The sequence below is a fragment of the Oncorhynchus mykiss genome, chromosome 15 (genome assembly GCF_013265735.2).
Source record: "Oncorhynchus mykiss isolate Arlee chromosome 15, USDA_OmykA_1.1, whole genome shotgun sequence".
NCBI classification, from domain to species: domain Eukaryota; kingdom Metazoa; phylum Chordata; class Actinopteri; order Salmoniformes; family Salmonidae; genus Oncorhynchus; species Oncorhynchus mykiss.
In genome coordinates this window covers 27,967,427-27,987,646 of record NC_048579.1, presented here as the reverse complement: position 1 = coordinate 27,987,646, position 20,220 = coordinate 27,967,427, and the positions used below count along the sequence as shown (strand labels likewise).

Here is a 20,220-nt window from a genome sequence, read left to right as displayed (position 1 = left end):
GTGACAGTGGGTTTGTGCCCATAGGCGACGTTGTTGCCTGTGATGTCAGGTGAGGACCTGCCTACAACAGGCCTTCAAGCCCTCAGTCCAGCCTCTCTCAGTCTATTGCGGATAGTCTGAGCACTGATGGAGGGATTGTGCGTTCCTGGTGTAACTCGGGCAGTTGTTGTTGCCATCCTGAACCTGTCCCGCAGGTGTGACGTTCGGATGTACCGATCCTGTGCAGGTGTTGTTACACGTGGTCTGCCACTGCAGGGACGATCGGCTGTCCGTCCCGTCTCCCTGAAGCGCTGTCTTAGGCTTCTCACAGTACAGTTTATTTACACATCTGCAGTCCTCATGCCTCCTTGCAGCATGCCTAAGGCACGTTCATGCAGATGAGCAGGGACCCTGGGTATCTTTCTTTTGGTGTTTTTCCAGAGTCAGTAGAAATGCCTCTTTAGTGTTCTAAGTTTTCATATCTGTGACCTTAATTGCCTACCGTCTGTAAGCTGTTAGTGTCTTAGCAACCGTTCCACAGGTGCATGTTCATTAACCTTTCTAGCGCAGGCGTTCCGCTAGTGGAACCCCTCGACAACATTCTGCTGAAAAGGCAGTGCGCGAAATTCAAAAATATTTTTTAGAAATATGTAACTTTCACACATTAACAAGTCCAATACAGCAAATGAAAGATACACTTCTTGTTAATCTACCCATCGTGTCCGATTTCAAAAATGCTTTACAGCGAAAGCACAACATATGATTGTTAGATCACCGCCAAGTCAAAAAAACACAGCCATTTTTCCAGCCAAAGAGAGGAGTCACAAAAAGCAGAAATATAGATAAAACTAATCACTAACCTTTGATGATCTTCATCAGATGACACTCATAGGACATCATGTTACACAATACATGTATGTTTTGTTCGATAATGTGCATATTTGTATCCAAAAATCTCAGTTTACATTGGCGCGTTATGTGCAGTAATGTTTTGATTCCAAAACATCCGGTGATTTTGCAGAAATACTCATAATTAACATTGATAAAAGATACAAGTGTCATTCACATAATTAAAGATAGACTTCTCCTTAATGCAACCACTGTGTCAGATTTCAAAAAAACTTTACGGAAAAAGCATAATCTGAGAACGGCACTCAGAGCCCAATCCAGACAGAGAAATATCAGTCAACAGAAGTTAGAAATAATACTACAAATACTCACTTACCTTTGATGATCTTCATCAGAAGGCACTCCCAGGAATCCCAGTCCGACAATAAATGACTGATTTGTTCCATAAAGTCCATCAATTATGTCCAAATAGCCACTTATTGTTAGCGTGTTCAGCCCAGTAATCCATCTTCATGAGGCGCGAACACTTCGTCCAGACAAAAAATATGAAAGCATTTATATAGGAGTGGTTAAAACATGCTAATAACGGTCCTCTAGGTATATGAAAAAAAAGTTTGGTATACCTCCACTAGTACGCCATCCAGCCCTGGAGTTTTCCCAGACTTAAATGCTTTAATTGCATCAAGAAGTTCTTCCTCTGTAATTAGGCCTTCACATGAGTCTTTCTGTACAGCTGTTAATTTTACATTATTAATAGAAAAACAATCCATACGATTAGTTTAGGTTAGTGGAGATGGAGAATACTGAAATGAAAACGTACAGTGGGGCAAAAAAGTATTTAGTCAGCCACCAATTGTGCAAGTTCTCCCACTTAAAAAGATGAGAGAGGCCTGTAATTTTCATTATAGGTACACTTCAACTATGACAGACAAAATGAGTAAAAGAAATCCAGAAAATCACATTGTAGGATTTTTAATGAATTTATTTGTAATGATGTCATGGCGTTAGAAGCTTCTGATAGGCTAATTGACATCATTTGAGTCAATTGGAGGTGTACCTGTGGATGTATTTCAAGGCCTACCTTCAAACTCAGTGCCTCTTTGCTTGACGTCATGGGACAATCAAAAGAAATAAGCCAAAATTGTAGACATCCACAAGTCTGGTTCATCCTTGGGAGCAATTTCTAAACGCCTGAAGGTATCACGTTCATCTGTACAAACAATAGTACGCAAGTATAAACACCATGGGACCACGCAGCCATCATACCGCTGAGGAAGGAGACATGTTCGGTCTCCTAGAGATGAACATACTTTAATGCGAAAAGTACAAATCAATCCCAGAACAGGAGCAAAGGACCTTGTGAAGATGCTGAAGGAAACCGGTACAAAAGTATCTATATCCACAGTAAAACGAGTCCTATGTAGACATAACCTGAAAGGCCGCTCAGCAAGGAAGAAGCCATTGCTCCAAAACCGCCATAAAAAGCCAGACTACGGTTTGCAACTGCACATGGCGACAAAGATCATACTTTTTGGAGAAATGTCCTCTGGTCTGATGAAACAAAAATTGAACTGTTTTGCCATAATGACCATCATTATGTTAGGAGGAAAAAGGGGGAGGCTTGCAAGCTGAAGAACACCATCCCAACCATGAAGCACAGGGGTGGCAGCATCATGTTGTGGGGGTGCTTTGCTGCAGGAGGGACTGGTGCACTTCACAAAATAGATGGCATCATGCCGAAGGAAAATTATGTGGATATATTGAAGCAACATCTCAAGACATCAGTCAAGAAGGTAAAGCTTGGTCGCAAATGTGTCTTCCAAATGGATAATGACCCCAAGCATACTTCCAAAGTTGTGGCGAAATGGCTTAAGGACAACAAAGTCAAGGTATTGGAGTGGCCATCACAAAACCCTGACCTCAATCCTAAGGAAAATGTGTGGGCAGAACTGAAAAAGCGTGTGCGAGCAAGGAGGCCTACAAACCTGACTCAGTTACACCAGCTCTGTCAGGAGGAATGGGCCAAAATTCACACAATGTATTGTGGGAAGCTTGTGGAAGGCTCCCCAAAACATTGACCCAAGATAAACAGTTTAAAGGCAATGCTACCAAATACTAATTGAGTGTATGTAAACTTCAGACCCACTGGGAATGTGATGAAAGAAATAAAAGCTGAAATAAGTAATTCTCTCTACTATTATTCTGACATTTCACATTCTTAAAATAAAGTGGTGATCCTAACTGACCTAAGACAGGGAATTTTTACTAGGATTAAATGTCAGGAAATGTGAAAAACTGAGTTTAAATGTATTTGGCTAAGGTATGTGTAAATTTCCGACTTCAACTGTGTATATATACAGTGCCTTGCGAAAGTATTCGGCCCCCTTGAACTTTGCGACCTTTTGCCACATTTCAGGCTTCAAACATAAAGATATAAAACTGTATTTTTTTGTGAAGAATCAACAACAAGTGGGACACAATCATGAAGTGGAACGACATTTATTGGATATTTCAAACTTTTTTAACAAATCAAAAACTGAAAAATTGGGCGTGCAAAATTATTCAGCCCCCTTAAGTTAATACTTTGTAGCGCCACCTTTTGCTGCGATTACAGCTGTAAGTCGCTTGGGGTATGTCTCTATCAGTTTTGCACATCGAGAGACTGAAATTTTTTCCCATTCCTCCTTGCAAAACAGCTCGAGCTCAGTGAGGTTGGATGGAGAGCATTTGTGAACAGCAGTTTTCAGTTCTTTCCACAGATTCTCGATTGGATTCAGGTCTGGACTTTGACTTGGCCATTCTAACACCTGGATATGTTTATTTTTGAACCATTCCATTGTAGATTTTGCTTTATGTTTTGGATCATTGTCTTGTTGGAAGACAAATCTCCGTCCCAGTCTCAGGTCTTTAGCAGACTCCATCAGGTTTTCTTCCAGAATGGTCCTGTATTTGGCTCCATCCATCTTTCCATCAATTTTAACCATCTTCCCTGTCCCTGCTGAAGAAAAGCAGGCCCAAACCATGATGCTGCCACCACCATGTTTGACAGTGGGGATGGTGTTTTCAGGGTGATGAGCTGTGTTGCTTTTACGCCAAACATAACATTTTGCATTGTTGCCAAAAAGTTCCATTTTGGTTTCATCTGACCAGAGCACCTTCTTCCACATGTTTGGTGTGTCTCCCAGGTGGCTTGTGGCAAACTTTAAACAACACTTTTTTATGGATATCTTTAAGAAATTGCTTTCTTCTTGCCACTCTTCCATAAAGGCCAGATTTGTGCAATATACGACTGATTGTTGTCCTATGGACAGAGTCTCCCACCTCAGCTGTAGATCTCTGCAGTTCATCCAGAGTGATCATGGGCCTCTTGGCTGCATCTCTGATCAGTCTTCTCCTTGTATGAGCTGAAAGTTTAGCGGGACGGCCAGGTCTTGGTAGATTTGCAGTGGTCTGATACTCCTTCCATTTCAATATTATCGCTTGCACAGTGCTCCTTGGGATGTTTAAAGCTTGGGAAATCGTTTTGTATCCAAATCCGGCTTTAAACTTGTTCACAACAGTATCTCGGACCTGCCTGGTGTGTTCCTTGTTCTTCATGATGCTCTCTGCGCTTTTAATGGACCTCTGAGACTATCACAGTGCAGGTGCATTTATACGGAGACTTGATTACACACAGGTGGATTGTATTTATCATCATTAGTCATTTAGGTCAACATTGGATCATTCAGAGATCCTCACTGAACTACTGGAGAGAGTTTGCTGCACTGAAAGTAAAGGGGCTGAATAATTTTGCACGCCCAATTTTTCAGTTTTTGATTTGTTAAAAAAGTTTGAAATTATCCAATAAATGTCCTTCCACTTCATGATTGTGTCCCACTTGTTGTTGATTCTTCACAAAAAAATACAGTTTTATATCTTTATGTTTGAAGCCTGAAATGTGGCAAAAGGTCGCAAAGTTCAAGGGGGCCGAATACTTTCGCAAGGCACTGTATATATATGTGTGTGTGTGTGTGTGTGTGTGTGTGTGTGTATGTGTGTTTATATGTATGTATCTGTTTATATGTATGTATCAATGTACTGTATATACAGTATTTACCCCAAAATATATGGGTGATTGGAGATGACGCAGACAATTACATTGATGGAAGCTACAATCTATATGCAATATTAAAGCTGATCTAGCCCCTATTTATTTATTTTTTTTCAAAAAGTACAGTACGTTATCACCTCAGGTGGGAATCTCTCAAATTACTTCCTGGAAACAATGAATGACAGCTGAATTAATTATATTCTTTGATCTGGGCAGTGTATAGGCCTATCACACACAGTCACTCTCTTCACACACAACACTGTTCTAGGGGAGATTATCTTTGAGCAAAGATTAAGCAAATTAATCATGATGTAGCCTCCCTAAATAACCCTTAGCTCCCAGCACAGAGCTGGCCAACAGTAGCCATAATGCAGAGCATGGGACAACATTTTGTTGATACTTTTGTGGATACACCAACTGACATTTTTATCATGGGATATTAGGTGAGTTTACTCAATATTTTATGTTAATGATATGTTCATTTACTTTTGTTTTAGTTTTATTGTCGATGAGAGGAGTTGAGCTGTCGCACATACCTCTGTTCAAATTAATCTACCTTTAGCCCAGCTACTTTGTAGGTAACACATAGATAACCTTGTAGATAAAATATAGATAAAGGTGTATATTTCTACCATATAACAGTGTCGGCAATGTTACTTTACAATAATATTTTGTGATAGAAATGAAAGGGCCTATGTGATAAATAGTTACACTATCGGCACAAATGTTTATTTGTACAAATTCCTGATCAGAAATTGGATCAAAGAGACTAAACTATTTTCAACTACTTTAATATTAACCAATAGCCTGAAATAGCAAAGTATCCTATATAATGAATTACAATGTTGTTTCATTCATTGTTGTAGTCTGGCAGTAGTCTGTTAAGCCTGATAACACCATGTCCCTTGAAGTAAACAACATATGCCCTCAAGACGTCACTCAATCTGTTACCAGTTTAATCGGACCAGTAAACAATTAGGCCTAACGAGGAAAATGTGATTTTGTTGATGTCCTTTATGCGTAATGAGCATTGCTAATGGGGCCTGTCTCTTGTATTAATTCTGTAATCATAATTGTCATGTGTTCATTTCTTCTTTGGTAAATACTTATAATTTGCAAATAAATTAATTAAAAATCTTACAATGTGATTTTCTGGATTTTTTTTCTCATTTTGTCTGTCATAGTTGAAGTGTACCTATGATGAAAATTACAGGCCTCTCTCATCTTTTTAAGTGGGAGAACTTGCACAATTGGTGGCTGACTAAATACTTTTTTGCCCCACTGTAATAGACAAAAATATATATACTTTTTTAAATAATTGAAATAGCATACTCATTCAAGTACATAAGGAAAGATAATTGTTGCATTACCTCCCACTTGTATGATGTATTACTAATTTTGAAAATATTTTCACAGCCCTTTAAATCCTCTTAGGTGTAAAGCCCCCTGTTTTGGGGACCTGTTCTGGTTCCAACCAACATTTTTTATTATAAATCGAAATGGCTTGCATTGAGCGATAGCCCTGATTCTCACGGACACAGCAGTATGTCTCTTCTGCCTGTGTGAAGCAGGATGTGAAATCTGACACCACTTGAAGCTGGGATGTCCCTCCTACCATTTCATTCGATCTTCCGACTGTCCATCAACTCCTGGCTGAACCCTACGTCCCAGCCACTAACAACGCATATGCCTGGAATCCTTACTTATCGAAACGCAGCAGGAGAGAGTGGACTATGTTCTGGGATTCTTACGATGGCATTGAGGAGTACACCACATCAGTCACTGGCTTCATCAATAAGTGCATCGATGACGTCGTCCCCACAGTGACCGTACGTACATACCCCAACTAGAATCCATGGATTACAGGAAACATCCGCATTGAGCTGAAGAGTAGAGCTGCCGCTTTCATGGAGCAGGACTCTAACCCGGAAGCTTGTAAAAAATCTATATATGCCCTTCGACAAACCATCAAACAGGCAAAAAGTTAATACAGGACTAAGATTGGAGCTGGTGCAGTACGATTCAATGCTCGTCGGATGTGGCAGGGCTGGCAAACTATTACAGACTACAAAGAGAAGCACAGCCGCGATCTGCCCAGTGACACGAGCCTACCAGACGAGCTAAATTACTTCTATGATCGCTTCAAGGCAAGTAACACTGAAGCATGCATGAGAGCATCAGCTGTTCTGGATGACTGTGTGATCACGCTCTCCTTAGCCAATGTGAGTAAGACCTTTAAACAGGTCAACATTCACAAGGCCGCAGGGCCAGGCGGATTACCAGGACGTGTACTCCGAACATGCGCTGACCAACTGGCAAGTGTCTCCACTGACATTTTCAACCTGTCTCTGACTGAGTCTGTAATAACAACATGTTTCAAGCAGACCACCATAGTCCCTGTGCCCAAGAACACTAAGGTAACCTTCCTAAATGTCTACCGACCTGTAGCACTCACATCTGTAGCCATGAAGTGCTTTGAAAGGCTGGTCATGGCTCACATCAACACCGTTATCCCAGAAACCCTAGACCCACTCCAATTTCCATACCGCCCCAACAGATCCACTGGTGATGCAATCTCTATTGCACTCAACACTACCATTTCCCACCTGGACAAAAGGAACACCTATGTGAGAATGCTATTCATTGACTACAGCTCAGAGTTCAACACCATAGTGCCTTCAAAGCTCATCACTAAGCTAAGGACCCTGGGACTAAACACCTCCCTTTGCAACTGGATCCTGGACTTCCTGACGGGCCACCCCCAGGTGGTAAGGGTAGGTAACAACACATCCGCCACGCTGATCCTCAACACGGGGGCCCCTCAGGGGTGCGTGCTCAGTCTCTTCCTGTACCTGTACTCCCTGTTTACTCATGACTGCTGGCCAGGCACGACTCCAACACCATCATCAAGTTTGCAGATGACACAACAGTGGTAGGTCTGATCACCAACAACGATGAGAAAGCCTATAGGGAGGAGGTGAGACCTGGCCGTGTGGTGCCAGGACAACAACCTATCCCTCAACGTGATCAAGACAAAGGAGATGATTGTGGACTACAGGAAAATCACATTCTCATCGAAGGGCTGCAGTGGAGCAGGTTGAGAGCTTCAAGTTCATTGGTGTCCACATCACCAATGAACTATCATGGACAGTCGTGAAGAGGGCACGACAAAGCCCAATCCCCCTCAGAAGACTGAAAATATTTGACATGGGTCCTCAGATCCTCAAAAGTTCTACAGCTGCACCATCAATAGCATGGTTGCATCACTGGCTGGTATAGCAACTGCTCGGCCTCCGACTGCAAGGTTCTAAAGAGGGTAGTGCGTATGGCCCAGTACATCACTCGGGCCAAGCTTCCTGCCATCTAGGACCTCTATACCAGGCGGTGTCAGAGGAAGACCCTAAAACTTGTCAAAGTCTCCAGCCACAATAGTCATAGACTGTTCTCTCTGCTACCGCACGGCAAGCGGTACCGGAGCGCCAAGTCTAGGTCCAAAAGGCTTCTTAACAGCTTCTACCCCAAGCCATTAGACTCCTGAACATCTAATCAAATGGCTACCCAGACTATTTGCATTGCCCCCCCCCCCCTCTATTTTTCACACTGCTGCTACTCTCTGTTTATTATCTATACATTGTCACTTTAATAACTCATCCTACATGTACATATTACCTCAATTACCTTGACTAACCGATGACCCCGCACATTGACTCTGTACAGGTACCCCCTGTATATAGCCTCGCTATTGTTATTTTACTGCTGCTCTTTAATTATTTCTTACTTTTATTTCTTACTTTTTTTTGTTGGTATTTTCTTAAAATTGCATTGTTTGTTAAGAGCTTGTAAGTAAGATTTTCACTGCAAGGTCTACCTACACCTGTTGTATTCGGCGCGTGACAAATAAAATGTGATTTGATAATAATCAATCTACTGTTAACAATGATTTCTTCTAATTAAATGACCAACTGTCATTCATCTCTTTCTCCCCATAGCCTATTAACCAGCCATAATGAGTGAGGTGGGTCCAAGAAGGCCCCCCCAGGACCAGTCCTCGGGGAGTGGGCACACAGTGACCACATCACGTCACCCCTATATCACAGAACCCATCGCCTCCAAGCACGTCTGCTTCTACAAGAGCGGGGACCCTCAGTTCAGTGGCCTGCGCATGGCCATCAACAGCCGCACCTTTAAGACCTTCGATGCCCTCCTGGACAGCCTCTCCAAGAAGGTCCCGCTGCCGTTCGGTGTGAGGAACATCACCACCCCGCGGGGTGTCCATGCGGTGCACACACTAGATGAACTGGAGGATGGGAAGGCCTACATCTGCTCAGACCAGCGGAAGGTCAAACCCATCAACATGGCAGCAGCCAGTAAGAAGCTTCCGCCCTGGTACCATGCCAGGCCCATGAGCGCCCGCCGTCGGGCCTTTCAACTGGCCAAACAGAACCCTGGCAGGCCCATGCGCAAAAAAAAACCTGTGACTGTGCGCACACCTAAGAGGCTAATGGTGTTTCGGAATGGGGACCCAAGTGTCAAGCACAATATGATGCTACAGAAGAGGACCACACCCACCTTTGAGGCGCTGCTGGATTACGTGTCCGAGTTGATGCACTTTCCTGTGGTCAAACTACACACACCGGATGGAAGAAGGGTAAGTGCTCTCTCCATGCCTATGGACACTACAGTTACTGCTAATAATAATAATAATTTCAGATTTGCTTGTTATTGTTCAGTAACACTTCTTTCATATATTCAACCTCAAGCTCCAGTTAGAGCAGGACACCACAGCTGATACTGTAACCAAACACGTGTGCCTCTCCTTTAGAGGTTCAGGCTCTCAACATTGGTATTATCCTGTGTTGCCCTCACGTCATGACTGGAGGTGACCCAGCCTTAACTGATTGGTAGCATGTTGCCTGACTGACACATAACAGCCAGAGAAAGAGAAAGTCCTAAGCTCCTTAATTGTTAATCATATTAACTGAGGGGGCATTCTGGGATACTGTTTCTAGGGAGTAGGGACCTCAGAAAGTTCACCTTTTTTTGATGTGTCATGAGATTGATTTGGCCTTGGTGTCCAATATTTATTGAATTATCAATTTATCAATTACAAACAATTCAATTGATAATTTCAACTCTTCTACTTCTATTTTTTTTAGCAAATTGTGCATGATTTAGGTACCTACATCATTTAGGTACCTACATGATTTAGGTACCTACATGATTTAGGTACTAGGTATTTGGTGAAAATAATTTGGATAAATACAGTATTAGCTTTAAGGCAGGATTTTACAAGTGGGCTATTTTAATAATTAATAGATTTTTCCGTTTTTCCCATCAAAATGTAATTCCACTACTATTAGAGTACAAAAAAAAATATTTAATTTGTCTGTCTGCAGGTGGATGGGCTCCCTGCTCTGATTCTATGCTCTGGAATTGTAGTAGCTGCCGGTCGGGAGGCCTTTAAGTCTGGAAACTACAAGACACAGAGATCTTCTGCTCCAACATGGCTTCCAGCCAGACGAATGGCATCTAAAAGACTAAAACAACCGGCACCCCGTAAGTCTAATTAGCTATGTTCACTCAACATTTTGTATTTTTTTGCCTTGATGTTTTAAATAGAATTTTGACAGCATATCCCTTTTAACTGCCATGTTTCGCATTACTTTGAGAATATGAAGATGCACTGTTAGACATGAATGTATGTCACATCTACAGTGCTGTCTGTCTAGCAGTAATCTATCCCCTCCCTGTCTACGTACCTTTACGGGATAAGCAGTGGGAAAGTGCTGAGACGTTAGTTTCATCCATAATACCATGGATGACCTACATAGACCTACTCTCTTCATATGCAGCCCGTCATGATGCAGTAAGAAGTGTGGACAGTGGATCTGGTTTTCTAACTAATGTTTTTCTTCTCTTTTTCTTCTTGCTTCTGGGGGATTTGATGACCTGCTGAAACATCCTTGCCTCCAAAAAATGTCCATCCATCATTTTTCACATTCTCTCCTTTGATCCACTCCAAAGGGAAAAAGAAGTCCGTGTCCAGCAGCAAATCACATCTTTTCTCCTCATCGTCAGAGAGATACTTTGTGAATCAGATACACCACTCCGTTGCAGGAAGTCAGTGTGACCTCCCCAGTAACAACACGGGATCTGTGGTGTTGGAGGCTGGCCATTTTCTGGAGTCAGTTGCTGAAACGGACGCCGACACCTACAACGGACATGAAGGGGCAGACAACTGTATGCCCGGTGATGATGACATTGAGAAGTCCTTTCGGGTGAACCAGGATGGCAGCATGACGGTGGAGATGAAGGTACGACTGACCATCAAGGAGGAGGAGACCATCCACTGGACCACCACCCTGACCAGGTCCAGTGTGGCCAGCCAGCTCAGTGTGGCTGAGTCTGAGCTGGAGATCAGATCTCCTGAGTCCAATGCCCTACCACCAACACAACCCAACACCATGGGCACCATCAATGGGTACAATGCTAAAAAGGATGATCATGATGATGAGGATGATATGTCTCCGGAGGCCAGTGGACTTACCAGTGTGGAAGGAGATGATGAGGATAATTCTAAAATACATGTCAGTGAGGTCTCTCTCAAGAGGGCTCCTACCCCAGGACCCAGGAGATCCAGACAGAAGCAGGCCTCATTGGAAAACATCAACACACCATCAGGAGATGAGATTCAGGAGAACATTGTGGGATCATACTCCTACAGAGAGACAACTAAGAATGGAGAGGTCAAAGAGGAGTACTGCATGGTCAGACAATGCAGCAGCAGGCCAGTCCCTAAACCAAGGAGAGTTGGCTCTATGGATATCAACAATTACAATAAGACTCAATCCACTTTTAAATCAGGGGCGGCTGAGATCTTACAGATCCAAAATGGCGAGGAGGAAGTCAGAGAAAGTGTAATGCAGATATACGAGCAGCAGACCTGTCAGGACAATTTCCTTGCTAACAGCCAGTACAGTGTCCAGGGTGTGTCCACGTATGGTCTGATGTATGGGAGACCAGCCACCTCGGAAACAGCCCGCTTCTCCTCTAGTAATGACTTAGAGATGGAGCTGGAAAGACTCTCTACAGCCTCAGAGTCAATCAGCGTGCGGAGGGCTGACCAGTCTCTGTCATCTGACTTCACCATACCCACATTTAAGGCTGGAGGATCTGTCCTAAGAAACAGGGTACTAAATGTCCATAAAACCAGTCTCTCCAAGCCCACCAAAGACAACGAGACCCCAAAGTTGGTCTCTGAAGCAAGCAAAGAAAATTCCACCACTAAAGCTGTAAAGAAAGTAAAGAAAAGGTTCTCTAAGCCCAAGTTGAGAAAGTACCAGGTTCGTAAGAGTACAACACCAGACAAAAGACGTAAAGAGAGTAGTGCAAATAGTCCTGAAAACAATAAAAGAGTGAAAACTGGGGGGTTTAGCCGCAATGCATCGATAAGGAAAATTTATGGACCAAAACCTGCCAGAAGTCTAATGAAAAATAAACTAAAAGGAAAGGAAATCAAATTAAATATTGAAAACCCAAAGGAATTGTCAGTGAAAGAACTAAATGTTAGTGAAAATGGAAATGGAACATCAGTTTCAGTAAAGAAGAAATTATTGCACGTTTCATTTCCTACGGAGGCCCAGGGGAAGGGAACACTGAAAAGGCAGAGGTCCGTGCACGAGGAGAGAAGGATTGCGAAAGAGTGTCATGATTTGTCACTGCCTGCACTCCTTTCGTCCTCTTCTAATATCAATGAATATGTTGAGAACTGGCTAGAGAAAGCCCTCCCAACTGTGTACCCAGACCCAGTGGAGGAAACTCAAAATGTGGAGACACCAACAATGTCTCAGGTAGAAACTGAGGGGGACATTGTTCCAGATGTGTCAGAAATCAATTGTGAAATGGACATTGAAGAAGATGAGTCTTGTTTTTTGAAAGAAAAAACACAAATACCAAGTAGTCCATCTTTGGTAACAGCAGCATTTCCAAATAGAACATTTGAAAATATAGCAACACAGACAAACCTGACTATGGAAAACACAACATTACCATGTCCTTCTGACCAATCATTGCAAAATACCCCATTACACATTGATACTATACAGGAAAGGATGCCCACTAATCCCTCAGCTGAAAATCCACCTCTCTCCAATGGCTTCTCTGTCTTTCCTCCTGCAATAATCTCGGTAGAAAAGCCATCACCCTCTGACAGTCCTTCGTTGGAACAAACATCAATGCCCATCAAGATCTCAGTAGAGAAGCTACCAATCCCAAATTATCTGTCATTGGAAAATATATCAGTACCAAATAGCTCCTTAAAAGAGAAGATCCCAGTCTCAAACTGTCTCTCGCCTGAGAAGACACCACTGCCTGCTAAAACACAAACAGAGAAGACACCACTGCCTGCTAAAACACAAACAGAGAAGACACCACTGCCTGCTAAAACACAAACAGAGAAGACACCACTGCCTGCTAAAACACAAACAGAGAAGACACCATTGTCCAACAAAGTCTCAGATGGGTCTTCAGTAGCTAGCAGTCCCTCATATTTAATGTGTTCATCACCTAGTAGTTTAGGTGATGAAGAACAACCCTTATCAAGCAGTCCTTCATCAGACGAGGCTCCGTCAACGACTGGCCATGCATTTGAAAAGACATTGTTCAACCACTCCACTCTGAAAGAACCACCATCGCCTAAACTCGCAACAAAAAAGGCACGATTGCTCAGTAATCTCTCCCTGGAAAGGCAACTATCATTCAGGAAAGCCTCAGCTGAAAAGTCTTCAATATCCAGTGATCCTACTGTGGAAAAGGTGTTGGTGGATAAGGCACCAATCTCCAATGGTCTCTCATCTGACAAGACATCACATCCTGCTAAAACCTTAATATCCAACAATGTCTTAAATGAGGCTTCATTAGCTAGTAGTCCCTCATGTTTCATCTCGACATCACCTACTAATCGCACATCAGATGAAAGAGCCTTATCAATCTCCCCCCCATCAGAGGAGGCTCTATCACCCACTGGCCATGTATTGGAAAAAACAACATTGTTCAACCACTCCACTCTGAGAGAAACATCATCACCTAAACTCCCAACGAAGAAGACACGATTGATCAGTAATGTCTCCCTAGAAAAGCAACTATCACTCAGAAGATTGTCAGTGGATAAGTCTTCATTGTCCAATAATCCTACTTTGGAGAAGGCCCAGTTATCAAATCCTGTTCAAATCACAGCAGACAAAACACAACTACCGAACAGCCACTCATTGGAAGAGACATCGCCACCAAATAAGTCTTCATTACCCAGTGACTCCACTTCAGAAAATACCCAATTATCTAGCAGTCCTCAACAAGGAAGGACACCACTACCAAGACATATCTCTTTGAAAACACAATTGCCCAACAATTTTTCACCTGAAAGAACAAATTTACCCACTCTTATGACGAGGAATAAGTCAGCTCCCAGTAATCTCTCTTCAGAAAAGATACCAGTACCTAGTAATCGCACATTGAAAAATAGACTGTCACCATATTCTCAGACTTTAGAAATAGTGTCACCACCTACGAGACTCAAGGCAAAAAAAAAGCCAGTATCTAGAAATCACTCACTGGCAATCGAACCGTCCCCAGTAAGTCCCACCTTGAAAAGGTCACCTCTACCAAGGAAAAGCAGCCAAACGCCATTATCGCCTAAGTCAACGCCAGTACATCTCAATTCCTCCATGAAGAAGACACCAACACCTCCCAGTCCCGCTTTGGTGAATCACGAAGAGACAAATTGTGATGATAACCTGAGCAATTCGGATCAGGGAGACAGTACAAAAGTAACAGCAGAGGAGCCTCTAACAAAAGCACAGATACCATCATACAGAGAACAACTACCTCCCCAGCCAGACATGAAACCTGTGCTAGAGAAGCTCTGTTTCTCAATTCGGTCAATTAGACAAATCACACACAACAATCGTCCATCTTGTCTTGAAAAGTCAAACAGCTTACCTGATTTCTCCTCCCATGTGGCCTCTACATTTGGGTCATCCTCCAAAGCTCTCCTGGCATTCTTATCTGTTATTACCTTAAAGGAAAGCTTCACTAACTGGAACATACCTGAATTGAATGCAAACAGTGTAAGCTGTGCTGAGGCTTTGAAAATGATAGAGTCTCTGAGAGAAATTGCCAACATAGAGGATGCAGAGGAGTTGAAAGCTAGCCTGTCAGATGTACAAAAGTCTACTTCCTCACAACTGCTGCAAAGTTGGAAGGGCTTCCAGGAACTCAATGACAAAGTCAGAAGTCGCAGCTCAGCGCTGAACAGTTCAGAGCATGATCTCTTGTTTGAGACATGCCCAGTGGAGGACTACAACATTAAAGAAAAAGCACTGGATATCGATGAGCTAATAAATGAGCTTGATGTGCCAGAAAAGGTTAAGGAAGCATTGGCAGCCCTTTCAACAGGTGTGAGCATGAGCATGGATGGGAATGAAATAAACATTTATAAAAAAGCTAATGAAAAAGTGGAGTCATCCCCAGAGGGAAGGGTAAATGCCAATTCAACCGCAGTCCCTAAGGAAGAGGCTGAAAAAGATCATGTGCTTAATAAAGAGGCTACTGTTGATGTTAAATCCATCATTAAAACATTTACAAATATTCACCATCCCAAAGAGGTGGCTGAAAATACAGTGTCACCAATCCCAGAGAGCCCAAGCAGTAGGCAAGAGCAGTACTTCTCCTCAAAAGAACACAGCTTTAAAGAGGATTATATTTGCCACAGAAACAGACAGTCAGCAAATAAGGAAGGTGCTGAACTTGAGCAGGACAACTGGGAAGAAGAGGAGGCTAAATGTACATACAAACAGGTTAACCATGATGAAGAACAGACATCCTCAGAGATAGAGCAAGCTTACAGTTTAGTATTGCATGATGGCTATTTGGACAAGCCAGCCTGTTCTGTGGAGGCTAGAGAGAAGGATGGGGACATACAAGCAGGCTATGTGGAGGAGGAAGAAAGCTTGAAGAAAGAGCAAGAATACTACATTGAGAACCCACCAAGTCATGTGGGGCAGGAGGTTACATCTATGGAGCTGCAGGTCAGCTGTAAGGAAAGCGTAGAAAAAGACCAGGCTAGCTCAGAGGAAGAACAGAAATGTCATGTTGAGGACCAAATTAGCCATGTGGAGTCAGAAAGTAAATGTGTGGAGGAGGAATGGTTGAAGGAAGAGCAACAATGTCACATAGATGATCAGCCAAGCTATTGTGGGCTGCAGGTTAGCCGTGAGGAAAGAGAGTCCACCCCTGAGGAGCAGGCTAGCTCAGAGGAAGAATGTGAGTGTCACATAGGCCAAAACCATGATGACCCAGAGGTCAAATGCTTGGACCTGCAGGATAGCAGTGAGAACGGAAAGTCCACCCCTAAAGAAGACCAGGCTAGCTCAGATGAAGAGCTGGAACGTCATGTTGCGAGCAAACCAACCCATGAAGAGCCTGAGGTTAAATGTACAGATGTAAAGGTTAGCAGTGAGGAAAACATGTCTAGTCTTGAAGAAGAGCAGGCTAGCTTAGAGGAAGAGCTCGAATGTCACATTGAGAACCAACCAAGTCACGAAGAGAAAGGGGTTAAATGTATAGAGATGCAGGTTAGTAGAGAGGAAAGAGAGTATACCCCTGAAGACGACCGGGCTAGCTTAGACGAGGAAGAGGAAAACCGTGCAGACAACCTTCCCAATGCAAATGCACACATTAACGTGAAGGATGAGCAGACTCACTTATGGATGAAGCAGACTACTGAAAAGGAAATAGTGTCCACTGTCATTGAAATGAAGCCTAGCTTGGTCAAACAGCATTCTAGCGATGACAGGATGGATAAGGACAGCGGAAAGGATAGTGAGCAGCATGTTAGCTTTGAACAACAGTCTGATACTGTAGAAGAAGCCAACGTTGAGGATAATCGGCGCGGCACAGAGAAGAAGCAAGTACGCTGTGAAGAGAAGCTGCCTAGCTCTGAGGCAGAACATGTTGGCGTAAAGGATGAGCCATATACAGAGGATGAGAGTTATGCAGAGTATGAGGAAAGCTTCGTAGAGAAACAGCCGTTTGAGGAGGATACGAATTACGAAACGACTGAGGCAAAAACAACCAACCGTTTTGAGGAACCATTACCATCTGTAGCAGAGCGAGTAAAACTACTGGATAAGAAGATTGCTGATGTAGAGCAAAGGAAAAGCATTACATTAGAGACAACTGGCATCAAACCGTTTGCCCACATTAAGGTTCCCGCTTTCTCAGATGGCAATGATTTAACAAGCGTATCCCATCTTTCTAATGAACAAGCCGAGCTTGTGGAGGAAGCATCTGAGATGCAAACAACCAATTATGTTGTTAAGGATGTCAAAGAGAAAGACAAAGCTCCTGTGCATACTTGTAAAAGGACAACGTGGCCTATAAATACATCAGAAACTGTAGTCATGTCCCCCCCAGCTCCACAATCCTCCTCGCTAGCATTTAGCTATGATGGCTGTATAACTAGAGAGCCTGAGGGAAATAGGGTCAAGCAAATAAAGGAAATGTTTATGGCAAAAAGCGTTGTGGACATTCAGTATGGACAAACAAGACTAACCAGCCCAAACAGCTCAGATCTGTCTGACAACAGACCAGGGACTTCTGACGGTAGTCATCGATCACTGACGTCAACTGAGATGTCCAGTGGTGAGGAGGATTCTGTGAAGAAATCCATCACTAAAGGCTTTGTCAGGAGAACTATTGAAAGGCTTTATGGGAAGAAAGATACAAATGAAAAAGTCCTTGCCAGTGAAAGTCAGCCAATATCTGTCCCAAGACCAAAGTCCAGAGAATTTCCTGGTAAGATCAGCCTTTCCCCATTCCATAATGCACGGACCAAAGTAATGTTGGACTTATCATACTTCAATGCCACAAGCTCTTTTGACACATACAGTGAGCCAACGCGGTGTATCGCCTTCAATACACAGGTCGGGCCTGGAGACTGTGTCCCGATAGAAGAAAACAGTTGGCTCCTCAGAGAGAGCGTGATCAGAAAGTCTGTCTCAGAGCCTATTAATATTTACAAGAACACATCTGCGTTAACGGAAGATGAGTGCAAAGATGCAAAAGAAGATGTTCCATACTCCCTTTTCGGCCACACCGATCGGGAGGACATGGTGAAGACTGTGAAGCCTTTTGTGGCAAAGTGCACCTATTTCAACCTGCCTCATGGCTGTGACTCAGACCCGTACCAGGATGACCTAAGTTCTGTCAGCAAGGGCAGTGCCATGGGTGACGTCTCGAAGGACAGTAAAGACAATGCAGAGGAACCCAAGTTGTGGGCTGAGAAGAATGGAACCCTGCCAGATTTTTCCCCTACTGACTTCAAGATGCCAGATAATAAAGTGCACCCTCTGATTGAAGGCCCGGGAGGTGGAAAGGTTGTGGTGGTCCAGCCTGGCAAATGTCAGTCTGGCAAAGGTCAGACAGATGTCAAGAAAATTCCACAGGAGCCAGATGCACTAGAGATGCTCTACTTCTCCTGTGGCCAGCACTGCCCCATCCTTTGACTGTGACACTTAAATATGGGCTCTCTGCTAAAGTCAGCTCATTACGGAGGGCATTCAAGGTACAAAGAGATGTCGTATATTTCTTTAAGATGGATAAGACTCAGTGTGTCCTGTGGGATAAAGTTATTAATGAATACTTTGTGCCTGAACATTAACGTTGCCACTATGATGGCTTATACTGCATGATATCATAACACATTGTAATGGATTGTTAAGAAAATATACATTTTACAATAACTTAGGTGGAATAGACAACACTAATGGGTGAAACTTATTTCACTAGTTTTTTTCTATATCATGTGAATTGTACAATTTTCAAAAAACATTTTACTCAACAATCTGTTATGCCATGTTCAACTTTTAATACCTTTTAAAATATTCTGTAAATATTGCATCTGTACATATTTTTACAATAACACCTTGACTGTGTATTTTCTGTGTACTGTGTATTTTCCACCCTCCATTGGCACTAGGTAGGTGGGCTGTCCTAAGAATGAGCATCCTGTGCATTACTGTAATCTTGTTTAAAATGCTTTAAACAGATCAGGTCCTCACTGATGTCACGCAATGGCAATCCCCTTCACTCAGAACCTAACATGCCTCTGGGTCGTACCACAAAATCAGTGCCTTTTTGCGTCCCTTTGATATGTTAAGTAGAAACTGTGCACAAGTATAGCATTTAAAAGTCTGCTATATTAAATAAAGTTCCCTTTAATATAGACCACATAGAAAATTCAATAAATCAGATTTTTTTTTATATGAATAAAGGTTATTTATTTAATGTGATTAGTGATTCATTTTAAGATTAAAAAAAAACTGTCCCTCTTAAGGTGAGCCCTATAACGTGAACTCAACTCAATATGGTAAACAATTCCTTTTTAAAATTTCTATATCTTTTTTAAAGATTTTTTTTTTAAACACTGAACATCTAATATTCAAACTGTGTAAAAGCAGGCGAGCTGGTTCTACCATTTTGAGCAATTTGCGGTGGAAAACTGAGCAGTTCTAGCATAACACATCAACGCTGTTACCCATAGATAGACAGGCTATAAATGTTTTAACGATACATTTTTTAAATTGTGAAGCTAGCATTCAATTGCCTCCCCCTGTCACAAGGGGATTTATGGATGATTTAAGATAAAGCTGTCAACCCTGTTATGGTGATTTGTAACAGGGTTTTAACCTCTTGAGATGGGAAAACACTTTTTTTATTGAGTTGAACATGTGCTCTTTATGACAGACATTTTCAATTAGGTGAAACAAAATGTTTGTTTTGTTTCACCAAGTTACACTACTCAAAAGGCAACGAATTGGTGGAACGACCCCCCCCCCCCCCCCCCCCCCCGGGTTCATGGTCATGCCTGTGCAGTGTGGTCAAAACGGTGCTTGATCACAAGCTCTAGAAATGTATTGTCTGTCAGTAACCCCCTGGTACATAGCATTGTATAGTGTATTAACTGTACAGTTAATTTATTTGTGTAAATGCATTTCTCTTGCATCATTACATGAGAGTGAATTCTTAAAGTATAGAATTAATTCAGAAAGCATACATCGCTAGCTTTGCATTTATAAACAATAGCCATAAGCACAACTTGCAATAACAAACTTTCATCACACCACTTCTATCATAGATGTACATTTCTGGCAGCTGTGATTTATTCTATTGAGTGTTTTCTTTACTGAATTTCTGTCATTTATAAATAAAAACAAAAGCTATACCTGTTTTTGTCCAAGCTGTTT

General features: G+C 42.5%; 1 protein-coding gene across 2 annotated transcripts; it reads left to right on the top strand.

Annotated features, from left to right (window-relative positions):
- The first annotated feature begins 8,912 nt into the window (after nt 1–8,912).
- Nucleotides 8,913–20,198, top strand: LOC110489925. 2 transcript variants are annotated; one of them, XM_036944220.1, is made up of 4 exons: nt 8,913–9,566; nt 10,315–10,474; nt 10,943–16,305; nt 16,459–20,198. In XM_036944220.1, the coding sequence occupies exons 1-4, from the start codon at nt 8,925–8,927 to the stop codon at nt 18,478–18,480; spliced, it is 8,187 nt and encodes a 2,728-aa protein (XP_036800115.1). In that variant the 5' UTR covers nt 8,913–8,924; the 3' UTR covers nt 18,481–20,198. The 2 variants fall into 2 exon arrangements, with proteins under 2 accessions (XP_036800115.1, XP_021418615.2); XM_021562940.2 differs by having other exon boundaries at nt 10,943–20,198.
- The last annotated feature ends 22 nt before the right edge of the window (nt 20,199–20,220 follow it).

Bases quoted from the DNA above. Each gene is read 5' to 3' on its own strand.
- LOC110489925 (XM_021562940.2), top strand. From the start codon at position 8,925: ATGAGTGAGGTGGGTCCAAGAAGGCCCCCCCAGGACCAGTCCTCGGGG. The intron at 9,567-10,314 runs GTAAGTGCTCTC...GTCTGTCTGCAG, and splicing joins ACACACCGGATGGAAGAAGG to GTGGATGGGCTCCCTGCTCT. The intron at 10,475-10,942 runs GTAAGTCTAATT...TCCACTCCAAAG, and splicing joins ACTAAAACAACCGGCACCCC to GGAAAAAGAAGTCCGTGTCC.